This window comes from Neofelis nebulosa, chromosome 1 (assembly GCF_028018385.1).
Source record: "Neofelis nebulosa isolate mNeoNeb1 chromosome 1, mNeoNeb1.pri, whole genome shotgun sequence".
In the NCBI taxonomy this organism is placed as follows: Eukaryota; Metazoa; Chordata; class Mammalia; order Carnivora; family Felidae; genus Neofelis; species Neofelis nebulosa.
In genome coordinates this window covers 39769250-39794652 of record NC_080782.1, presented here as the reverse complement: position 1 = coordinate 39794652, position 25403 = coordinate 39769250, and the positions used below count along the sequence as shown (strand labels likewise).

General features: G+C 38.6%; 1 protein-coding gene across 1 annotated transcript in view; it reads right to left on the bottom strand.

The window, feature by feature from the left end:
• The window catches only part of ITGA2 (integrin subunit alpha 2), a 105996-nt gene that overhangs the window by 69091 nt on the left and 11502 nt on the right, over positions 1–25403 (bottom strand). The window contains exon 2 of the mRNA XM_058719459.1: positions 9876–9993. Coding sequence (XP_058575442.1) covers positions 9876–9993 — 118 coding nt within the window. The remainder of the gene's footprint in view (positions 1–9875; positions 9994–25403) is intronic.

The window sequence follows — 25403 nt, the reverse complement described above, 5'->3', positions numbered from 1 at the left end:
AACATCTTAAGCTTATTCTGTTTCATAAGAAGCCTAGAAATTAGCTTTTGCACTGGAAACAAATGAGTCAATAAAAGCTGATTCTGTTACATTGACTCATCCAACATGAGGTTTTCCTAAAGTTAAAATCAAAAGCTGATATTTTCAATTTAAAGCCTTGTGATGACATAAATTCCACATTCTTGGAAGGAAAGGAATGGTCTTAAGACCACCATATTTTTATAAATCAAAGCCCATGAGATAGTACCTTTCAAACAAGGTTCTTTGGCAGATGGTTGTTTTATGAATGAGAAAATTTGGAAAAGCAACATTTATGAACTGCTTTACAGTTTATAAAGTACGTTTTATGTACATTGTCTCCTTTGATGCTTGTAAATTCCCAGAGAAGTCAAGTGTTACAACTATTCCTGTTTTCCTATGAAAAACCAAGTCTCAGTGTCTACTTGGCAACAAAGTCTAGAGCTGCACCTGTGTGCTTTCATTCCAAACCCCTGATTCTTTCTATCATAGTAAGTTCTGTTTAGAAGTCTCCCAGAGAAGAGATACTCATTGTCTGCCCATCCTATTGGCTATAAACAAATTAACAAACAGTTCCAACCTGTGCCACTTAGTATTCCCTAAATCCCTTGTCAGATGGAGCTAGACTGATGGAAAAGTTTCAGACAACTGGCCACCAGGAAGGTGCGCATGTGTAAGCCCCATTCACCTTTGTAAATGAACTTTGTTCCAGGAACAGACATTCAGGCATTAACATAGAGGAAAGCTTTAAATTATGAGCCAAGCTAGTGAGGCATGGAGAATTTTCCCAGATCACTGCAGGTCTCCAGATATTTGAGAGCAGCAGATCCAACCCCTGTGCAAGTCACAAAAGATGGGTGTGTATGTGTGTTTGTTTGTAGGTATATGCACAAATTTGTGTCCAGAGTGGGGGAAGGGAGAAGCAAGTCAGAGCAGGGATATTTAAAATGGCTTTTCTAGGGGCGCCTGGGTGGCTCAGTCGGTTAAGCGGCCGACTTCTGCTCAGGTCATGATCTCGCAGTCCGTGAGTTCGAGCCCCGCGTCGGGCTCTGTGCTGACAGCTCAGAGCCTGGAGCCTATTTCAGATTCTGTGTCTCCCTCTCTCTGACCCTCCCCCATTCATGCTCTGTCTCTCTCTGTCTCAAAAATAAATAAACGTTAAAAAAAAATTAAAAAAAATAAATAAAAAAAATGGCTTTTCTACTATAGATTTTTATTTATGATAAGTAACACCAACTATGGAAAAAGTCTAGCCATAAAGATTATTTTAAAATGGAAAAGAAATGAATTATGGTGTAACAAATATATGTGGATCAACACCAGGGTGGTCCGTGGGGTTCTAAAAGGTACTTGGTTCCCTATTTATTCTGCCCCTAGAGAAGGTCCTTGTTGACAAGAGACATGCCATTTTGCACATCCATATTAGTTGTGTTGAGTGATGGCTTAATTATATGGCAATACCATAATTATTTATAAAAATATTGACAATAAATTTTTAAACTTAAAAGTGTAAGACTATTACAGTCAGACTTCTTATGCCTTTCCAGAAACAAAAATTAGAGTAAGTCACAAGTTAGTGAAAATAACATGGAATGGAAGAACAAAAAGGAATATATATGTCATGGGTTTAAACTAAAAGCAAACCCTGTGAATAAACAAAGTAAGCATGTTAAATGGCCCTGCCAGGCTAACCTAATGGCAGGAGAATTTTATCTTTGGAAAAAGACATAAAGGATGATATTGGCTAATATTTAAAGGCCACAATGAAAGACAAAGACATGATTATTTTGGAAAAGGGATCAGAATAGCATTCTTGGCCAAGAAGAAGAAGAAATGGACTGAAGCTAATCCAATATGCATGGAAGTTAATTGATGACAGATGAGAAATGGTTGAGAAACAGGCAGTGGAGAGAGGTAGGGAAAAACTTGTTACTAAAAATCCTGATTTTCTTCCTACATATTTTTACACAGTGCTGAGGAGAGTAACTTACATGTGCATAGTGGTTTAGTTTTTGTTTTTGTTTTGTGTTTTACAGTGGACATAATTTATTTTTTTAAATAGTGGACATAGTTTATGTTTTTTAAGGTTTTGTTTTATTTTTTAAAGTTTATTTATTTATTTTGAGAAAGAGAGACAGTGCGAGTGGGGGGGAGGCAGAGAGAGAGGGAGACAGAGAATCCCAAGCAGGCTCTGCACTGTCAGCATGGAGCCAGATGTGGGGCTTGAACTCACAGAACCATGAGATCGTGATCTGTGCCGAAACCAAGAGTCAGACGCTTAGCCAACTGAGCCACTCAGGAGCCCCAAGGTTTTATTTTTGAGTCCAGTTAGTTAACATACAATGTAATATTAGTTTTAGGTGTACAATATAGTGATTCAACATTTCCATACAACACCTGGTGCTCATTGCAAAAAGTGCACTCCTTCATCACTCTATTTAACCACATCCTCCACCCACCTCCCCTCTGATAACCATCAGTTTGTTCTCTATAGTTAAGACTAGTTCTCTCTCTCTCTTTCCCCCTTTGTTTAGTTTCTTAAATTCCTCAAAGGGTAGAATCTTATGGTATTTGCCTTTCTCTGAGTTATTTCACTTAGCATTGCACTCCATCCATGTTGTTATAAATGGCAAGGTTTCATTCTTTCTGTGACTGAATACTATTCCATTGTGTTTACATACCACATCTTCTTTACACATTCATCAATAGATGGACACTTGGGCTGCTTCTATATCATGGCTATTGTAAATAATGCTGCAATAAACATAGGGTGCATACATCCCTTTGAATTTGTGTTTTTGTATTATTTGGGTAAATACTTAAAGTAGTGTGATTGCTGGATCATAGGGTAGTTGTATTTTTAACTTTTTGAGGAATCTCTATACTGTTTTCCACAATGGCTGCACCAGTTTTCATTCTCACCAATGGTGCAAGAGAGTTCCCTTTTCTCCACATCCTTGCCAACATCTGTTGTTTCTTGTGTTGTTGATTTTAGCTATTCTGACAGATTTGAGATAGTATCTCATTGTAGTTTTGATTTGCATTTCCCTGATGGTAAGTGACGATGAACATCGTCTCATGTGTATGTTGCCATCTGTATGTCTTTGGGGGAATTGTCTGTTCATGTCTTATGTACATTTTTTAGTTGACTTGTTTTTTGGGTGTTGAGTTTTATAAATTATTTATATATTTTGCAAACAAACCCTTTATGGAATATGTCATTTGCAAATATCTTTCCCCATTCCATAGGTTTAGTTTTTTTTTTTTTTATTGTTTCCTTCACTATGCAGAAGCTTTTTATTTTGATAAATCCCAATAGTTTATTTTTGATTTTGTTTCTCTGGCCTCAGGAGACATATCTATAAAGATGTTACTATGGCTGATGTCAAGAAGTTACTGTGTGTGTTCTCTTCACACATTCTTATGGCTTCAGGCCTTGAATTTAGGTCTTTAATCCACTTTGAATTTATTTTTGTGTATGGGGTAAGAAAGTTTCTTTCTTTTGCATGCTGCTGTCCAGTTTTCCAAACACCATTTATTGAAGAGACTATCTTTTTCCTGCTTTATTGAAGATTAATTGACCATATAGTTGTGGGTTTATTTCTGGGTTTTCTTTTCTGTTCCATTGATCTACGTGTCTATTTTTATGCCAGTACCATACTGTTTTGATTACTACAGCTCTGTAATATAACTTAAAGTCTGGAATTATGATGCCTCCAGCTTTGCTTTTCTTTTTTAAGATTGTTTTGGCTATTTGAGGTCTTTGTGGTTCCATACAAATTTTAGGATTTTTTGTTCTGTGAAAAATGCTATTGGTATTCTGATAGGTATTGCATTAAATGTGTAGATTGCTTTGGGAAGTATAGACATTTTAACAATATTCTTCCAATCCATGAGAATGGAATGCCATACCATTTCGTTGTCATTTTCAACTTATTTTATCATTGTTTTATAATTTTCAGAGTATAGGTCTTTTACCTCTTTGGTTGGTTTATTCCTACAGTGGTTTATTTTTTGAAGTACTTCACTTTTTTTTAAACTAACATACAGGTTTTATTTCACCAGTGAAGTGCTTTACTTTTATTCTCTCACGAGGTGCTCAAAACATTCTGGTTTGGTAGGGATGGCCCTCTCTTTGTGCTCCAGAGAGGGCATGTGACTTTTTCAAAGTCAGCCAGCTAGTGGTGGGGAAGCTGAGGGTAAAACCCTTGCGCTCTGGCTCCTGACTTATATGGAAAAGCCTTGTGCATGAGAGAATGAAAAGATAGGTGGTAACTGTCATCTCTATTCAGGCAACACATTTTGTAACAGAAATTTTAATTCAAAGTACTAAATGAAGTTCATCTTTCTTTATAAAGTTTATTTGACAATTATAATTAAATAATTTTTTTTTAATTTTTTTTTCAACGTTTTTTATTTATTTTTGGGACAGAGAGAGACAGGGCATGAACGGGGGGAGGGGCAGAGAGAGAGGGAGACACAGAATCGGAAACAGGCTCCAGGCTCCGAGCCGTCAGCCCAGAGCTTGACGCGGGGCTCGAATTCATGGACCGTGAGATCGTGACCTGGCTGAAGTCGGACGCTTAACCGACTGCGCCACCCAGGCGCCCCCTTAAATAATTTTTTATAAATGCTGATTAGCTCCTGCCACTCTCCTCCTTACATACTTACAAAAATATGTACGCTTGGAACATCTTATCTCTGCTTTGCATTACTACCACATGCACATTACTTCTTAGCTCTGTAGTCTCAGGCAAACTACGTAGCCTTTCTAAGCCCCAGTCCCCTCATTTGTAAATGGAGTAATAATTTTACAAATCTTTCAGAGCGACTGTATTATGCGTCTGGCAAAGAAAGAGTACTCAGTACTTTTCAATACTGTAAATACCAGTAAATACCAAGTACTGTTATTACCAACATACATACAGCATAATCTTTGATATCTGTTATAGAATTGAATGTTTCTTATTACTTATCTGAAATCCTCTTCCATATGTCTTATAGACAAGTATTATCCATGTACTTATAACACACATAGAGCTTTATTAATGCTTTTCTTAATTATAATGTTAGAACTATAATATAAGTTCATTCATAAAAAATGGAGTTTTTTATTGGCCATGGCACATGTTCATTATATTTCTCTTCTTAAGGAACAAGCACGTACTAGTCCTTGCTGACACAAGAGAATACATCTCTCCCACTGGAAATACCCCCTCGTTCCCAGACAGTTCTCGTTACACAAATGGCTGTAGGGTTCTAAGATTTTTGAGTCATAAAATGAGCTCAGACTGTTCATGCGACAGGCCTTCAGATTAGACAAACAGAGACAGTGCATATCACCACAAGCTTCCAGGAAATGATTTTAAACATATCTCAATCCTTTGTATAATTGCTTCTGATAAAAATTGCATCATCCACATTTAAACATCCTGTGTGTATGATGAGGGCCTCATTGTGCCACTGAAGGGACAGCAGACCACAGCTTTACTTCCAGACACAGGGGTGCTCCCTTGCTCTGCTTGGGAGGTAATCTTGCTTGTCAAACGATCCAGCCTTTTTGAGACTGTTCAAAAAGCTCTAGAATTTTCAAAGCCACATGACCACTATTTCTAGAGAAAAAGCCACAGTGTAGTAAAAGTATAATAAATAAAACTAGAAAAGCATCAAGACCATTTTGTTAAGATCTTGTACATCCCAATGTAAAATATGCCTATAAATTCCTAGGAACATGAGCCATGTGGAAGCTGAGGTTGTATTTGAAAAACAAGGAGTGTGATTCAAGAAAACTCAGACTAGAGCCTTATGTGAGTTGTCAGAAGGAAGGCAAGGGCTGAGAGACAGAGATGGGGCTCAACAATACAGATTGTAAAGAAAGTCAAGGAAAGAGGAGGAGAAACTATGCAAACAGCAGCTTCAGAACAAGCAGTAAGAGAGTAAAGAAAATAAAGGGATGTATGTGTGTATGTGTGTGTGTTTTGTGTGTATGTGTGTTATATAAGTCTAGGAGAAAAAGACTCCCAGTTATTAAAGGAATTCACAGTAATCCCACTTTCTGTGCCCAAAGTTAACTTGACTAGTATCAGGAGGCAAGTTAATATTTAAACAGTCCTTTCCACATCTGCTACTTCCATAATGTCTGTGCAGTTGTCATAAATTAGGAGTGGAGAAGGGCACTGTGCCAATCGTCAAAACAAATAGGCAATTCTGGATTCCGAGTTTCGTATTATTTTCCTTGAGCCTGAGTGCTGTGAGGGCGCTTGTCCTAACCATGGCCACTCGGGCACTAGAGTGGGAAACACCACCACATGGATCCTGTGACAGCCCTGCCCCCTGTGACAGGCTGATGAGAGAGAGGCCAGGAGCAAATCTTGCCCTCAAGTGTCTCAGGCTTCGGGAGGAGAAAACGAGCTCTTAATAGTAAGTTAACACTATCAGTGGCACTGAAAGAACACCAACATTATTAACCATACGGGGTTGGCCCTTATTACGTCTCTGGCATTACTCATGGCTGCCCGCTCTGCATATCAGTCTTTCTCCATGGCTCTACTCCACACTCCTTAAAGGTAATTCTGATGTTCTCTACTTGGCACTTCACGCAGTGTCCAGCCTGTGGTGGATTAGCAGATCATGTCCACTACTTGGCCTCTTCTGCTTCTCTGCTTCAACAAGAACGGAACAGTGGAAGGACAGACTGGCATGCCAGGCCAGCTTTTGTTCTCTTTCCTTCCAGCTTTGCACTGCAACGGGGTTGAGCTTCTCAGGTAATACAGGCACTCTCCCTTCTTTTCTTTTTGTGCACTGGGATACGCTCTTACCAGCTGGTTTCAGACAGGCTTGAGGGAAGTAAGGTCTTGATAAGCCTACCGTTACTTATTCCCAAAAAGCTCTACACTGGAGTTAAAAGCACCAGCTGAGCCAATAATAGAGTGGTGCCTTGTTTCCCAATAGCCATTGTCCCGTGTTTATATATATCTCAGGAATGTCATGAGAAGGCCATGGTAGGATTTAGGAATGTTTAGTGTCTTTGGTCTGGACATAACCCTATCAGCACCAGAATCTCACCATAAGTTGCTAATACACTTGTCTTTTAACAATGTTTTGTATGCTCAGAGAGAATCGTGGAGGGAGAAAGGGGGTATGGCTGCTTCTCACTTTCCCAGGACTCTGCCTGCTAGATTCCTGTCAACATTTTTTCCCTGTTGGTCTTGTTCAGCTTCCAACCTGTAGTGGGCCAGTGGTTGAGTTACCTTCCAATCCTTCATAAGCTTATTGTCTCTAATAGCATCTACTGCTGATAGTGTCTCTTTCTCTCAGATTTGTCTTGTCCCAGAAAAACTTTCACTTAAAAAGAACAACCTCAAGCTTGATGGCAGATTGTCCTCAGCAAGGTCATACTTATGAAGCAGAACATCAGAGTCCCCCCGAAGGTCTCGTTCAGTTCAGACCTAAGTCAAATTACTATGGTTCACTTTGTAGAGTACCTAAAGTGAATAATTTGGAAGTGGGACTTTCATTCAGTCATTCAGCAAACAATTATTGATCCCTTACTTGGTGCCAAATAGCACTCTGGGTTCCGAACACGCCATTGAACAAAAACAATGTGCCTATACTCAGAGACAGGGCAGAAGGGAGACAATGGGAGTATAAACATGTAAAGGTGATTTCAGATAGCAATAACTACTATACAGAAAAGAAATCTGCATGGAAGGTGGGAGAGTGGCTGGGAGGTGAGCTGAAGTGCTCATGTATGTAGTCGTGCTCTGAAAGGTCTCTATAAAGAGGACACATTTGAGCGGAGACTGAAAAATGAGAACCCACCAGCCAAGTGAAGATCTTGGGAAGACTGATCCTTCCAGGAAAAAAGCATGGGCAGAAGCTTTGAAGCAGTGATGAGCTTAGTGTGTTCAAGGGACAGACAAAGGACAGAATTCATAGGGCTTAAGGGTGAGGGGGTAAAACGTGAGACAGGACAGGCAGCCTGAGACCAGGTCAAGGAAGATCCTTTAAGGAATTTTAATGTCATCTGATTGGCAATAGGAAGCCACAGAGGGTTTTAATATTGGCAGTGACATTATTTGAATCATGTACTTGACAGTTCACAAGGCTTCCCTGAGGGGTGAGAAGGGAAGCAGCAGGTGGGCTGAGAAGCAGTTGCCGCAGTACCCGCAAGGGCTCATGTTGGCTTTGAGAAAGGACTGCAGGGATGATGGGGGAAACCCATGGTCTGTTATCACATGTATTTTGGTTGTGGCATCAGTAGGACTGGTTAATGGATGAGATATGGGGTGGTGACAGAAAGAGAGGAGTCAGGATTTTTGGTCTCATCAGCTGGTGCAGACAATCAGATATTTGTTTATGTTTGATATGTCAAGCCTGGTATGTCTACTAGGCATTAATGTAGTGATGTTTGTTATGTGTGTCCGCAGCTCAGGGAAGAATCGGGGCTAGATATGTAAAATTGCGGGTCATCAGCAAATTCATCTGCCAGATTCCAAGGTCATACTATACCAACTATAACATCTGTCTAGCCTTTAACCACAGTATATGGTTATCAAAGCATAATAAGATAACTGTTAGAGATGCGCTCTCATATCCCAAATGATAATAATTGCTACTCTTTGGGTTTTCAACCAGACCGTTATTATCCTTTGGGATGACTGACAAACTACAACATACGTTGCTTTCCAAGTCTCCTCATATTAGTTAATGCTTTTGTCCTGACTATTCATCTCCTCCCCTTAAGACCCCCTTAAGACTCATGATTCACTTCCTCCAAGATGTCTTTTGAGACAGTACCCTCTCGAGTGATAATTTCATTTTGTTTCCCTATCACACAAATAGGCATGCTCCAAAACGTGAATAATTTGGATTCTAAATGTTTCTTAGAATTCAATTTTTTGAGCATCGAACTTAAGCTCACACAGAAAAAAAGATTATTAATGATAGCTCTTATTTGATAAGCCAAAAATAGCCATTCAGTCGTTGAAAAGAACTCTAAAGGATCCAGATTGGAAGATCCAGGGTAAGTCTGAAACCTTCTGCGGCAACAGGAAGATAAGGTTCTAATGGCAGGACTCTTGTGACCAGTGCATATCAAGACTGGCAAGGGAGGAGCTAAAGTTCTTCTACCTAAAGACAACTTTCAGAATCGTCTAATTTCCCCTGCATTGATTTTCATTATTTTAAAGGGAAACTTAAACCAGCAATGGGGGGGAGGCATATATTTCCATATCCTTGAAAGTAGTTGATATAAATGTAACCATGGTTTAAATGTAACCATTACACAGCATTAAAAATTGGGAGCACTTTTAGGCAAAAATGAACAATGCAAATGCACTAGAGAAAGGGAACTGCTATGATGAATTTACTATGGAATAGTTAGGGGAAGTTTTCTTTTTTTCTTTTTTTTTTTTTTAATTTTTTTTTCAACGTTTTTTATTTATTTTTGGGACAGAGAGAGACAGAGCATGAACGGGGGAGGGGCAGAGAGAGGGAGAAACAGAATCGGAAACAGGCTCCAGGCTCCGAGCCATCAGCCCAGAGCCTGACGCGGGGCTCGAACTCACGGACCGCGAGATCGTGACCTGGCTGAAGTCGGACGCTTAACCGACTGCGCCACCCAGGCGCCCCAAGTTAGGGGAAGTTTTCTATCTAGGTTTTTAAAAAGTACCATTACACCATCTCATTAATTATCAATCTGAAAGTTATCATCTCTCAAGGAAAGATCCTTCATTTAAGGATATTTGAAGATATCCATTAATAATATATTCATGTACCAATTTGAACAAGCAGTTGGAGCCAAACATTAAATTTATTTAGTATTTGTATTAAAACCATAGAGAGAATATTCTTACCAGTTGCCTTTTGGATTTACAAACTGTTGCAGAGCATAGCCAAACTGTTCACTTGAAGGACCGGAAAATATCTTTGCTTCTAGGAGACCAACATTGTATGCCATACAATTTAAAATGCCTATTAAGAAAAATGAAAACATAGTCCATATTTACAATTTGTGAATATAGTTTTGTAATACAATTCTCAAAGACCACTTAAAAAAACTTGTTTTATGTAATAATCGTTTTCCTTTTTAGTGTTTACCAAGAACACTATTAGTGTTTACCAGTACTTATTTGGGGTTCTGATACCATGCTAAAAAAATTTTAATGTTTTATTTATTTTTGAGAGACAGAGAAAGAGACAGAGCATGATCAGGGAGGGGAGAGAGAGTGGGAGAGCCAGAATCCAAAGCAGGCTCCAGGCTGTCAGCACAGAGCCTGCCGTGGGGCTCGAACTCAAGAGCTGTGAGATCATGACCTGAGCTGAAGTTGGATGCTTAACTGACTGAGCCACCCAGGAGCCACCCATGCTAAATACTTTATATACATGATTAAGTACCCCATTCATCCTCATGGCAACCCTAGAATATGATTGTTAATATTATATTTGTTTTGCAGGAATTTCTAAGGTTCCTGAAGAGAAGTGTGTCTCACACGTGGAAAGAAATAAGGGTGAGGGCAGGATTTGAACACAGGGCTGTCTGATTCAACAGTTTGAATTCTTAAACCACATATCACCTCTAGGGACTTTTAAATAACTCTAAGCTGTTCAAAGGGCTGAAGGCTATCTACTTTTTCTCTTGAATCCCCAAGAAGATTTTGACACGGACTTTGTATGAAATATCTGTTGGAAAAGCACTGCTGATTACCTCAGAGAAGGAGGAAAAATCACAGCCCCTTGAAAATTGTATCATTTTCTTTCATAAGAGATCATTTTTGAGGATGAAAATGTAGAGAATGGTGTCCTATCTCTTTTATTCCAGTGAGAACTGTCAAAAGTGGTTTTGGCTTTTGATGCTCCTTTCTGAATGCCCAAGAAACGATAATCATTTTCAAAAACAACAAAGACCCTGATAGGATAAAGCCTTGCTAGACTTTTTTTTGAAAAACCTTGTTTGTGATGGAACGGGAATGAGGGGAAAGAGCACGGTTGATAGCTGTCCGTCCTTCACTCTGAAGAGAGAAGGATGTGTGGATATTAACGCTGTCTGTGGGAAGGGGAGTATGCTTCATCCTGTTTGAGATCTGTTTATTTTTGCAGACACCGAAGGCAGAGTGGGCTCTTTAAAACTGACATCCAAGTTCTACTACTATGTGTTTTCATGAAAGAATATCCCACTTTCTGGACAGCATTGAAAGTACACAGTTTTCATCAATCTATTGTTTCAGCCACTGGAAGGTTGGAGGAAAAGGGCTTGCTATTCCACTGTGCCTGCGCAATCCTGAGAGCAGAGTGTGCCAAAGGAACTATGAGGTCAGTGATAAAACTTTGGGAACTTAAAGTAATTAACGTGCTTCTCTATGTGCCAAAGCCATTCTACCATCTCTTGTTCATTCAAGAGAGCTCAGCCTATTATTTCTTAAAAAGACAGTCTGTCAGGAAGAGGACAAATAATAATTTTGAAATGCTCTGCAGCAAAATCTACACAGCTCTACATTTGCAGATTTTCTCTTTAACATCTATTTCTCATATGCACCACTGCTCCTTTATATTTTTCAGGAAATACAATGCAAAAGAAAATAACATAGGAAACTAAGGAGGGAGCTGGAATAGACATAGAATACCGGGGTCTTCAATCAACAATCCTGGTGTTTATCTTCACCCTATTGTGCAGAATGCGATAAACACTATTTAAATATGTTACCAATGTTCTAACATACTAGTAGAAGCTTCAGGAAATGATATCAAATGTCTAATGCTGGAAAGACCACATATGACCATAATGACTCCTTTTAATTCATTAGACCTATTTGATTAGACTTCAGCAGATCAGGTAATGACATGAAATCACACTGGAATTCATTTTATCATTTAGCAGTTAAATTTCAATTTATGTATATATACACATATATACATATGTATACCTATATTTGTATATTAAATATACATATATGTACATACATACACACATATATAAAATATTGTTCAAAAACATAGATCATTCCATCTCTCTACTTAAAATACCCCAGTGTCTTTTATTAACTAATTAATTAATTCTCAAGTATAGTTAACACATGTTATATTAGTTTCAGGTGTACAGTATAATGATTCAACAATTATACACATCACTCATTGCTCATCATGATAAGTATACTTTTAATCTTTTGTATCTAGTTCATGCATCCCCTTGCCCACGTTGCCTACCTCCCATTTGGCAGCCACCAGTTTGTTCTCTGTGTTTAGGAGTCTGTTTTTCTGTTTGTCTCTTTTTCTCTTTGTTTGTTTTGTTATTTCAATTCCACATATGAGCAAAATCATATGGTATTTGTCTTTCTCTGACTAATCTTTTTCACTTAGCATTATACCCTCTAGGTCCCTCCATGTTGTTTCAAATGGCAAGATTTCATTTTTTTATGGCTGAATAATATTCCACAGCAATACTTTACACACACACACACACACACACACCTTCTTTATCCATTCATCTACTGATGGGCACTTGGATGGCTTCCATATCTTGGCTATTGTAAATAATGCTGCAGTAAACGTTGGGGTACATATGTCTTTTTAATTTAGTGTTTTTGTATTCTTTGGGTAAACACCAGTAGTGGAGTTACTGGATCATATGGTAACCATATTTTTAAGTTTTTGAGGAACCTCCATACTGTTTTCCACAGTGGCTGCACCAAATTACATTCCCACAAACAGTGCATGAGCGTTCCTTCTTCTCTACATCTATGCCAAGACTTGTTTTTACTTTTTTTTTTTTAATTTATTTACGCCATTCTAACAGGTGTGAGGTGATATCTTATTGTGGTTTTGTCTTGTGTTTCTCTGATGTTTAGTGATGTTGATAATCTTTTCAGGTGTCTGTTGACCATCTGGGTGTCTTCTTTGGAGAAATGTTTGTTCACGTCTTCTGCCCATTTTTAATTGGACTTTTTTTTTTTTTGGTGTTGAGTTGTATAAGTTCTTCATATATTTTGGATATTAACCCTTTATTGGATATATCATTTGTAAGTATCTTCTCCTATTCAGTGGGCTGTCTTTTTGTTTTGTGGATGGTTTCATTCAGTATGCAGAAGCTTTTTATTTTGATAAAGTCCCAATAGTTTAATTTGCTTTTGTTTCCCTTGCTAGAAGAGATTTATCTATAAATTTTTTGGTGTTGAGTTGTATAAGTTCTTCATAGATTTTATATATTAACCCTTTATTGGATATATCTATATCTATAAAATTTATCTATAAAAATGTTTCTACAGCGATGTCAAAGAAATTATTGCTTATGTTTTCTTCTAGGAATTTTATGGCTTCAGGTCTCACATTTAGGTCTTTAATCCATTTTGAGTTTGTTTTTGCGTATGATGTAAGAAAATGATCTAGTTTCATTCTTTTGCATGTTGCTATCCAGTTTTCCCAACACTGGTTGAAGAGACTGTATTTTTCCTATCGTATATTCTTGTTTGTTTTGTTATAGAAATATCCCAATGTCTTATCAGTGCACTGACAATAAAATCCAGTTTTCATACCATGGTTTCAAAGGTCATTCATGATCTGACCTTGTGTATCTGGCTTCACTTTCACCACCCTCTTTGCTCACTATGTTCCAGCCACTCTGGCTTTGCTTCTGTCCTTTGAGCACAAGCAGCTCATTCTGCATTATGGCCTTTGCAGCTGCTTGACCCACTGTCTACAACATTTTCTTCCCAACTCAGCAATCTATGTTGGGAATTTTCTTCCCAGCTCAGCATCTAACCTATTTACTATTTAGGTCTTTGCTCAAACAGGTCTCTGCTCTCTTCATAGAAACTTCCCCTGACTCCTCTATCTAGCAGCAACATCCTACTCCATCAATACACCACTATCACAGCACTAGTTATCTGAAATTATCTTATGTATCTGCACTGTTTTGTGTCTGTCTCTGCCTAGTAAGACCTAAACCCCTTGAGAGCTCAGATCTTATTTCTTTTATTCACTCTTTTTTCTCAGCACCTAGTATAATATTTGTTGAATGAAATGAATTTTTGATTAATATATGCTCTTCAATGATAATTTGGAATATAGAAAAAATTAGGAATAAAGCTCACTCATAGTCACATCATCTTAATGCAAGTGCAGTGAATTTGGATATACTTCCTTCCAACACTTTTTCTTCTATTATTCCAATTTGTATCATACTATTTAAAAAAATTTTTTTAACATTTATTTACTTTTGAGAGACAGAGAGAGACAGAGCATGAGCAGGGAGGCGCAAAGAGAGAGGAAGACACAGAGTCTGAAGCAGGCTCCAAGCTCCAAGCTGTCAGCACAGAGCCCAACGCAGGGCTCGAACTCACAAACCATGAGATCATGACCTGAGCCCAAGTCGGACGCTTAACCGACTGAGCCACCCAGGTGCCCCTGTATCATACTATTTCTTAATGCTTACGTCTTCTTACTTCTTTCAGAATCATTTTGACTCATTTGATGCCTCAAGAAACCTTGTGAAAAAGCAAAAATGTAGCTATTATTACCATTGTACAAATAAGGTTAGATGCCATTCTTCCTCAATGTCACACAATTGGTAGCTGAGCTCAAAGCCTTGGCCTGGCTCATTTTCTCATCCTTACTGTCCAGAACTTCCTTCATCAATGGTCTGCTCAATTCCTCACAAAATACGTCATTTTCCATCACCATTCCTTATCCCATTGATCCCAAATCTCTTCTTTCCTGCTAATTCAATTCTCCCTTCAAGACCATGCCTCTTTTGATAAATCTGGACAATTCCAATTCATTATACTTATTTCTCTTCAAATATATATATTTACAACTCACTATCTATGTCATCATTTCACAACTTAGCCTATGATAATTAGTTTATAGTAAACTTAATGTAAGTATTCTGTCTAATCCAATATCTATTCCTTCTTTGAAGTCCCATTATGTATAGAAATATGTTTCTATGTCTATCCCATAACTTAATCGAATAATATGGAAAATAACAACCATATTTGGTTCATTATATTCCCTTTCCCCACAACCATGCTTATATGTCTATACCCACTAATAAATGGATCATTCAAAACATATTTATCCAGCTCTTTTGCGTCAGGCATTTTCTAGGTCCTGAGGATATAACAATGAACAAAACAGACACTATCCCTGCTGTCATTGAGCTTTGTTCTGGTAATATGAGTAAAAAACTAATACATCATAACAGGATGAGTATTAAATTTCAGAGAACTATAAAGAACTCTGAACCAAAAGTTGATAAGAGGGTAAATCTAAGCCTGAAGGCTTCACAGAAGAGGTGGCAATTAATCTGTATCTTAAAGGATGAGTTGAAATTTACTACATAGAATGGAAGGCAAAGGTCATTCCAGGCACAAGGAATATCCTGCTCAGTGGTATAGAGATGTGAAGAACAAGAGTATGGAATAAAAAAATTGGCACAGAAAGTCATAGACTGTTTCATTCATTTATACATTTCCAGTTCTACATTAGATGCAGTGAGTTTCAAGGTGACTTGAGCTTCACCCTGCCAGGGGCATATTATTACCCAAAGTATAAATCTTCCCTCCTGGTCCTTATGTGAATGCCTGTGAATGCAATAATAGTGCAACAAACTCAAAGGATTTATCCAGGGTAACCTTGCTGTGCATTAGTTAGCAGTAATGAAGTCCAAGCATTCCAGTGAATCTCACTAAAATTTGCTGCAAATATAAGTCCTGTATCCCCTGGACGTCTAACCAATCTTCACTATGTCCACAATCGTCTTTGTTATAACCTGGCTTGTTGCCATTTTAATACCCATAGGCAAACCAGATAGATAAGCACAACTTGATTAATGCAGAATTCTTTTTTCTTTAATTCATTTAAAAAATTTTTAGAGAACCTTCTGCCTGGATAATTCTTACTCATCTATGAAGTAACTTTGGGGGGCAACCTTAATAATTTAAGAATTAGTTTCACAAATACGAAATTCATCCTCTCACTTTATTTTGGAAACCAATTTTAAATTATAAGATAATTCAAAAGAGAAATATATGTTTAGGGATTAGATATAGTTAACCCAGTTTTATTCTTAGATTGTAGTGAGGCTCAAATAGGAACAAAATCTTTTGAAAAGAAGAGCAGAAATAAATGCATAAAACAAAACAGGTCATTCTATACTCACTAACAAAAATTTGGCAGAGGAAGTTTATTGACTTCCAAAATACTATTGTAAATGATTAATGACACATATTTATAGTAAAGGATGGCAGAAGGAGGGTCTAATTTGTGTGACCAATGCATAGTTTAAGCATATCTCAATATGTTGAAGGGCTGGTGGAGCAGGCTTTTCATGGAAGGGGTTCATTTGCAGAAAGGTCCAGGGTAATATAAAGGAAGAAATTCACGTTAAGAGAATCAAGGCCAAAAGCAAGAGGTAGATTTGGGAAGAGTGGGGCGTTTTTAACGAGGGTGATTATATTGCATTCTGACCCATTCCTGCAGATGTATGCTGGCATTTTAGGGGGGCAATGTCTCTGTTAAATAGTAAACAAAGACACAAGAACACTGGGGCGCCTGGTGGCTCAGATCATGATCTCATAGTTTTGTGAGTTCAAGCCTCTTGTCAGGCTCTGCACTGGCAGGGAGGAGCCTGCTAGGGATTCTCTATCTCCTCTCATTCTGACCCTCCCCGACTTACACTATCTCTGTCTCTCTCAAAATAAATAAGTTAATTAAACAGAAAACATAAAAACTCTTCCAGTTGTAAAATAAATAAGTCATAGACATGTAATGTACAGCATGGAGAGTACAGTTAATAACACTGTATTGTATAGCTGAAAGTTGCTAAGAAAGTAGATCTTAAAAGTTCTCATCATTAGAAAAACCTTTGTAGTTATATGTGGATGGATGTTAACTAGACTTATCGTGGTGATCATTTCACAGTATCTGCGTATAGAGAATCATTATGTTGTACACCTGAAAGTAATATAATGTAACATGTCAATAAAAAATAAAATCCAAATTAATCATCATATATATATATATATATATATATATATATATATATATATATATATATATATATATATCAGTCACCAAGACATGGGGCAACATGCTTAGGGGACAATGGTTCCCAGGAAAACTGTGCTTGATAGTCCAGGAGAAACGCTCTCATCTAAATCAGGTGCAGGTGAGACTCCAGGTGTGATCTGTCCTGGGGCAAAATTTCCCTCCATCTGTGGGTCTATGAACCTTGAAAATGAGTTGTCTATTTCTAAAATACAGTGGTATATACACAGAAATAAACTCAAAATGGATGAAAGACCTAAATGTGAGACAGGAAACCATCAAAACCCTAGAGGAGAAAACAGGCAACAACCTCTTTGACCTCAGACGCAGCAACTTCTTGCTTGATGTGTCTCCAAAGGCAAGGAAAATAGAGGCAAAAATAAACTATTGGGCCCTCATCAAGATAAAAAGCCTCTGCACTGCAAAGGAAACAATCAACAAAACTAAAAGGCAACACACAGAATGGGAGAAGATATTTGCAAATAACATATTGGATAAAGGGTTAGTTTCCAAAATCTATAAAGAACTTACCAAACTCAACACCCAAAAAAACAAATAATCCAGTGATTAAATGAGAAGAAGTCATGAATAGACACTTTTCCAAAGAAGAAACTCAGATGGCCAACAGACACATGAAAAGATGCTAAACATCACTCATCATCAGGGAAACACAAATCAAAACTGCATTGAGATATCACCTCACATTGGTCAGAGTGGCTAAAATGAACAACTCAGGAAACAACAGATGTTGGTGAGGATGTGAAGAAATGAGAACCCTCTTGCACTGTTGGTGGGAATGTAAACTGGTGCAGCAGCTCTGGAAAACAGTGTGGAGGTTCCTCAAAACATTAAAAATAGAACTACCCTATGACCCAGCAATAGCACTACTAGGAATTTATCTAAAGGATACAGGAGTGCTGATTCATACAGGCACATGTACCCCAATGTTTACATCAGTGCTATCAACAATAGCCAAATTATGGAAAGAGCCCAAATGTCCATCAACTGATGAATGGATAAAGAAGATGTGGTTTATATATACAATGGAATACTACTTGGCAATGAGAAAGAATGAAGTCCTGCCATTTGCAACAATGTGGATGGAACTGGAGGGTATTATGCTAAGTGAAATAAGTCAGTCAGGGAAAGACAGGTATCACATGTTTTCACTCATATGTGGAACTTGAGAAACTTAACAGAAGATCATGGGGGAAGGGAAGGGGGAAAAATAGTTTCAAACAGAGAAGGAGGCAAACCAAAAGAGACTCTTAAATACAGAGAATAAACTGAGGGTTGATGGGGGGGGGCATGGGGGAGAGGGGAAAATGGGTGATGGGCATTGAGGAGGGCACTTGTTGGGATGAGCACTGGGTGTTGTATGTAAGTGATGAATTACAAGAATCTACCCCTGAAACCAAGAGCACACTATATACACTGTATTTTAGCTAACTTGACAATAAATTATATTAAAAAAATAAAATACAGTGGTATGATAGGTATGTGACAGACATTTCTATTTCAAAAGGGAGACTTTAGAAGGGATGAAGGGTCAGAGGTACCAAGAAAGTTTAACATAGCAGGTCATATTCCATTAGGTTCCAAGTCTTGAGAATAATCCTCTGTTGCTCAAGGCACTGTCCTCTGGCCTACAACAGTTCTACTGGTCTCTGCTTCTCTGTCCCCTTCAGTCCAAGGTGGGCCTCTGCTTCTCTGTCCCCTTCAGTCCAAGGTGGCAGCATTTCTGCTGAAACAACATTCCTAAAAGCTGGTAGGTCTCCTGTGTACATCCTGGGGATCTAGGCCATTATACAAGAGAGCTCTCCACAGATCTTTCCTGGATAATTCCGTCTCTATCCCTGGCCTCTGCTGAGATGGTTGAGAGGATCTGTGAATCACATGCCTAATCTGTACTGCAAAATTTTCCAACCACACCCTTGGCCTTCTCTTCAGAGCAACACTTTCTTAACAATGAGTCTCCTAATATTAGCTTTCATTTTTGTACTCTGGATAGGCTGAGAGCTTCTTATATCATTAAGTACTGTTCTGTTTTGTTGGGAAGTTTCTTTCTCAATTTATCTCTTTCCTCTTGCATTTTACTACATTCATTAAGGAAAAAGCAGGCTGCACCTTCAACATTTTGCTGGGAAATCTCCTCTGCTAAACATTTACGTTCATTGATTGAAATTTCCGCTTTCTACACAACTGGAGGACACAGGTAGCATAAATTTTCTGCCACTATGTAACAAGGATTACCTTCCCTTCAGTTTCTGATAGCAGGCTCCTCATTTCCTTCTGAGAACTTCACCAGAAGTGGTTTCAACATTCATGTTTCTACCAACAGTCTCTGAAAGGCAATCTTCAAAGGTCCTCTATCCAAATAAGGTAATATTCATGGATTTTTGGGAACTAGGACATAGTCATACCTTTTGGGACTACCATTCAAATTCATACAATGGGTATGCCAAGAATGTAAGATCCTGACTGCTATTTACCTGGTCCATTTTTCAGGGTTATGTGTGTAGTGAGCAGCCTTGATAGATTTCCCTCCAGGACAAAGAAAAGGCTTGCTGACTTCTTGCTGTAAAACATACATTCCTCTCTTGTAATGAATGCAATCTAGTGTGTATGCAGGCATCCATTTGGACCCCTTCACATACTCTCCATGAGACTTCATGGGGAAGCGAAAGGGTTGCTGATATAAAATGCTCATGAGCATGCTACTAGTTGTGTGGTGAGTAATAAAGTCCTTTGTCTCCAACTCAGGAATCTCGTGTCATCTGTCAGCATCAGTGAAACAGTAATAGCCTGATGTATTAGCTTCTACATGGGGCAAAATCAAGTTCTAGACCTGACAGAGTAGAGAACAAACACTCCACAGTCAGGAAGCTGGAGGTTGAATGACAATGAAAATGGATACCGCCTGGGAGTTCAGAAAAATCTTGGGAGAGCACTGTATTTTCCTATAAGAGTGGAATAGGGATTTGAATGAGTCTTATCTCAATTTTTAGACGCAGAGAGATTCTGGCTGACATCTGGGTAATAATTCCCTGCCTCATGGTTTGTGTCTACTTTTTTTTTTTTTTAAGAAAACAGTGTATGCATGTATTATTTATTTGACAATTACTCTGTATTCATACTAAAGAAATACATGCATCACTTCTATGACCAGAGATAAATTCATTTATATATTATTAAGGCTAACGTGGTGTTATGGATGAATTGCAACCCCCCAAGTTCCTCTATTGAAATCCTAAGTCCTAATGTGATTACATTTAAAAATAGGGCCTCTAAGGAGATAATTAAGATGAAAAGAGGTCATAACGGTGGGACCCTACTCTGACTGTAGGGCTGGTGTCCACATAAGAGGAAGAGTACCAGACAGTTCTCTCTCCATGTGCTCACAGAGGTAACGCCATGTGAGGACAAAACAAGGAGGCAGCAGTCCACAAGTCAGAAAGGAGGTCTCACCACAGACCAACTCTGATGGCCCCTTGATCTTGGATGACCAGAACTGTGAGAAAATAAATTTCTGTTGTTAAAGCCACCCAGTCTGTGATAGTTTGTTAATGGCTGGCCCAGCAGAGTAAGAGAGGGAGAAAGATTATATCAGAAAATTTTAATATACTCTTCTGAGTTTGGAAGATAATTCTGTCAGTCCATGTGTGTGCATTTCTAAATACAGGAGGGATATATACTAATTCCACTTATATCTTTTAAAGTTCATATTTTGTGTGAAAAAAAATCCAAGTTTTTCCCTGACAAAGTAACTGCATCGAGCCTTGGACTGGTGTGGCATGTAGATGGTTTTGAGGCCCTTTCACATTTTTTGATCTTGCAGGCAATAAACATCTTCAAAAGTCTACTGTAAATTCTTCTTAAATTCATTTATTATGACTTAGTGCTTCCTGACAACTCAATGGATTCTCTTTTTTTTCGTAAAGAGAGGGAGGGTGAGTTGCCATCTGGCAGACTCACTATCTCCTAGTGGCCAAGAGGACTGGGAGTACCCACTCCTCTATTCACTTTCTATTTTCACATTTTATTCCTAAATTCCTTCCGTGTGAAAGGAGAAATCCTCATTCTCCCTCTCTCACAGAATAGCATTTTTGCACATTTAGCAAGTCAATGCCTGCTGAATAACTTGCTCAGTAACAAGATAGGCTCACATACCCTGAGGCAATGTATGGAAACAACAGGCATAACTGAAGTGAATATTTCCTCTATTAAATCTCTGTTCACAGGCCACTTCTCTATAAACTTTGGTTCTGGTCTTCCTCTCCAATTCATGCCTACATACACCCTTATTCTAACTCCCTTGACACTCGCCATTTGCCATTTCTTACTGTGGTGGACTGCTTTGAAAAGTTACTCCATTGTTCTCCTGTGTGAATTCCTCCTGGAGAGCTGTGTCATCATTCCTCCTCACCTGTCTGATCTCACCTCCTGCCCTATTCCTTCATTTCACTCAGCTGGACTCTTAAACACACTCTGATTTCGAGCCTTTTGCATAGCTCCCTATGCATGGAATATTCTTTTCTCAGAAATTGTCACGTTCACTCTCACTGCCTTTGTGTTCGCATCAAACATCAAGCTATCAGAGCTGTCTTTCCTCACTACCTGTGGTGGTCAGGTGGCTCCCAGTGATACCCCTCTCCTGTTATTCATGTCTTTGTGTGATCCTCTTCCCTGCGACTTCAAACCTATAGAAGTGAAGATTCAAAACAGAATCGAATGCCCTAGGATATATCACTTCTGTGATTACATTACATAAGATTGTAACCTCTGTCTTGCACACAGATGCACTCTCTCTTTATCTTTGATGAAGCAAAGAGGTCCACAGGATAAGGAACTCAGGGCAGCCTCCAGTGAAATCCAGCCAGGAACTGAGGCCCTTAGTCCAGCAACCCAAGAGAAAATTAATTCTGCCAACAATCAGAAGTGGATGCCTCCTCGGGTAAGCATTCAGATCAGGCCCCAGCCCTGGTCCACACCTGAGTGCAGCTTTATGAGATGCCTTGAAGCAGAGGACACCAGTGAAGCCAGGCCCAAATTCCTGACCCACAGAAACTGTAAGATAATAAGTGTACATTATTTAAAGTCATAGCCTGTGTGGTAACTTGTTATATAGTAATAGGTAACTAAAACAGAGCCCCCTGTAAAATAATACATGCCCGTTTTTCACCCCTGCCCAACCTTCTCCATCTCCCTTACTCTGCTGTATTTTTAATAATGCGTAACTACCTCACATATTGGAAATCTATCTTTTTTATAGAGATCAATGAAGACCAGTTGTGTTAATAAATATGAATTCTGGACTGGTTCAAAGCAAGAGGCTTGAATGCAGGCTACTGAGAAGATATACAGATAGATGGATTACAAGGTAGATTAGTAAGTACGTATACATATAGGTACACACATGAAGAGACAAATATACAGACACATTTTTTACTAGCATTTTAGAGAACACTTAACTTTGGTTTTTATCTAGCTAGAGGAGAACCCTAAAAAGAAGATGGACTATTTTGGGGGGGTGATGGGATAGCAGAAGTCAGCCAGTGCTAGAAGTACAAGGATTTTTTTTTTTTAACTGAAAAATCCACATACTGCGGAAGACCAACAGTATTATCATAGTGCCTAAGCGCACAGGGTTTGAATAGCTTGGTGACCTTGGGCACGTTCCACATCCCAAATAAGCCACCACTTCTTCACCTGTGAAGAAGATATAATACAGAAATCTACCTCATCATGACCAGACGATGCATATAAAACTCTCCACCCAGTGCCTAGCAAGTGATGAGCCCTTAGGAAAGACAGCTATTTTTGCTTGCTTTGTTTTGTTTACTATTAGTGTCTGTATGTTACTGAGGATAGTATGCTTTTTGAAGAATTTGAAAAAGGCCTACCAATCTGTAATCCCACCTTTACCTCTACCATGAAAAAATATCTTAAATGAATTGCCATTTAAGTTTCTGAGAACTGCTGTATAATGGGTGGGAGGATGTCACATTGCTGTATTTTGCTGAGGCATACTCAAAGTATACCACGAAAGCCAAGAAAATATTATCAGTCAGTGGATCCTCCAGGAAGCCACACAAGCAGGAAGTGGGTTTACTCAGATCCCGACTTTAAACTTTGAAAACAGACTTTAAACTTTAAAGTGGAGCTAATCATTATTTAGAATATGCATGACAAAATCAAAAATGGTCATCGGTCACATTAGATCACTTGAACACACACACACACACAACCACGGGAACTCATTTTCAATAGCTTTGTCTTCAGGCTAAAAGGACAAAAAATGCAGAAATAATGTAGCCCTCTCCTCCCCCTATAAAAAGCCCAAAGCAAGTAAACATAGAAATGATAGGCCCTCTAGAAATGACCATATATTGTATACAGATTAAAGCTCTATTATAACTATAGTGCTTTAGAAAAAAAAAAAAAAAAAAAAAGGTAGTGCAAAATCCAAAAGGATAAAGTGACCCTCACAACTGCTTTTGGATTATAGCAGCACAACACTTTCCTGCTTTCATTAAGAAAGAAAAATGTAATTTTTTCTTTAAAAGACTTTGTTTTCAGTGTAGGGGCATCAGGGTGGCTCAGTCAGTTAAGCTTTCGACTTTGGCTCAGGTCATGGTCTCAAGGGTTGGGGGTTCGAGCCCTGCGTTGCTGACAGCTTGCTGACAGCTTGGAGCCTGGAGCTGCTTCAGATTCTGTGTCTCCCTCTCTCTCTGCCCCTGGCCCACTCGTGCTCTATCTCACTATCTCACTCACAAATAAATAAAACATTGAAAAAAATTGGAAGGCTTTGTTTTGAATGTTAAGTATTACAATTCAGTAAGGATCTAGGTGCTACCCTTTTCCTCCACAGGTGATGTTAGAAATGGAAAAGCAGAGCTGCCTTGAATCCTCCAAGTTCCCCAGGGTCGGACGCTGCTGCCATAGGACAGGCACTATATATAGGTCCCTTAAATGGGTCTCTTCAATAAATGAATGATGATCAAAATAGATGAATACTAAATGTATGGATTTTTTAAAAAAAAATAGCCTTATATATGCTTTTCCAGTTTGCAAAATACTTTTCTATTCATAATCTTATTTGATCCTCCCATTGACCCAGAAAGGTAAGGAATAGTTTGCCTATGATACGTGAAGTCACTCGGAACAATGGCGTTTGGTTTTCTCTTCAGGGCTGGAGTTCTTTCCCTGATGCCATGAATGTAAATGTGCTTAATCCTGGCACGCTTTGTTGTATTGCACTTTATTGAGCTTCACGGATGTTGCATGGTGTTTTTTGGTTTTGTTTTGTTTTTTGTTGTTGTTGTTTTTACAAATTGAAGGAGTGTGGCAACCATGTGTCAAACAAGTCTATTGGCTGCATTTTTCCAACAGCATTGGCTCAACTTCATGTCTCTGTGACATATTTTGGTAATTCTTGCAATATTTCAAACTTTTTCATTATCATTATTATATTTGTTATGGTGATCTGTGATCAGTCATTATGACTTGCTGAAAGCTCAGGTGATGATTAGCACTTTTTAGCAATAAAGTATTTTTAAGTTAAGGTAAGGACTTTTTTGGACATAATGCTATCATATACTTAATAGACTACAGTATAGTATAAACATAGCTCCTACTACATACACTGGGAAGCCAAAAATTTACTTAACTCACTTTATTGCCATATTTGTTTTATTGTAGTGGTCTAGAACCAAAGCCCCATTATCTCTTATGTATACCTGTTCATGTTTGTTTAGTGTAGTGGCTCTCAACTGGGAGAATTCTGTCCCTTGGGTGAATTTTGTAATTTTTGGACATATTTTTGGTTGTCCCGCTTGGGGAGGTGGTGGCTACTAGTGTCTAGTGGGTAAAGGCCAGTGATGCCACTCAACATCCTACAGTGCACAGGACAGCCCCTCCACCCACCCCCAGCACATCCCCCTGTCCTGGAAGAATTATCTGGCCCCAATGTCAATAATGCCCATGTTGAACAGCTCTGATAAAAACGATGAACTATCTCGTAAGCACTATTAAGTTGATTAAGTTGTGGTGGTTTTAAAATCTGTCTGGGAATTACTTGACACTCTTCCCATCAAGAAAATAAGTCTCCTCCCTCAGAATCTAGGTGAGACTTTGTGACTGCTTTGATGAACAGAGGCAATTGCATGATTTCTGAGTCTAGGTTAGAAAAGACCATGCAGTTTCTGCCAGTATATTGGGAGGGACACATGCCTTTGGATCCCTGAGTCATCCTATAAAAAGTCAGGCTATCAGAGAATGCCAGGATGGCAAGACCACTTGCCTACCCTCTAAGAGAAAGAGCTGCCTACCCTCTGAAAGTA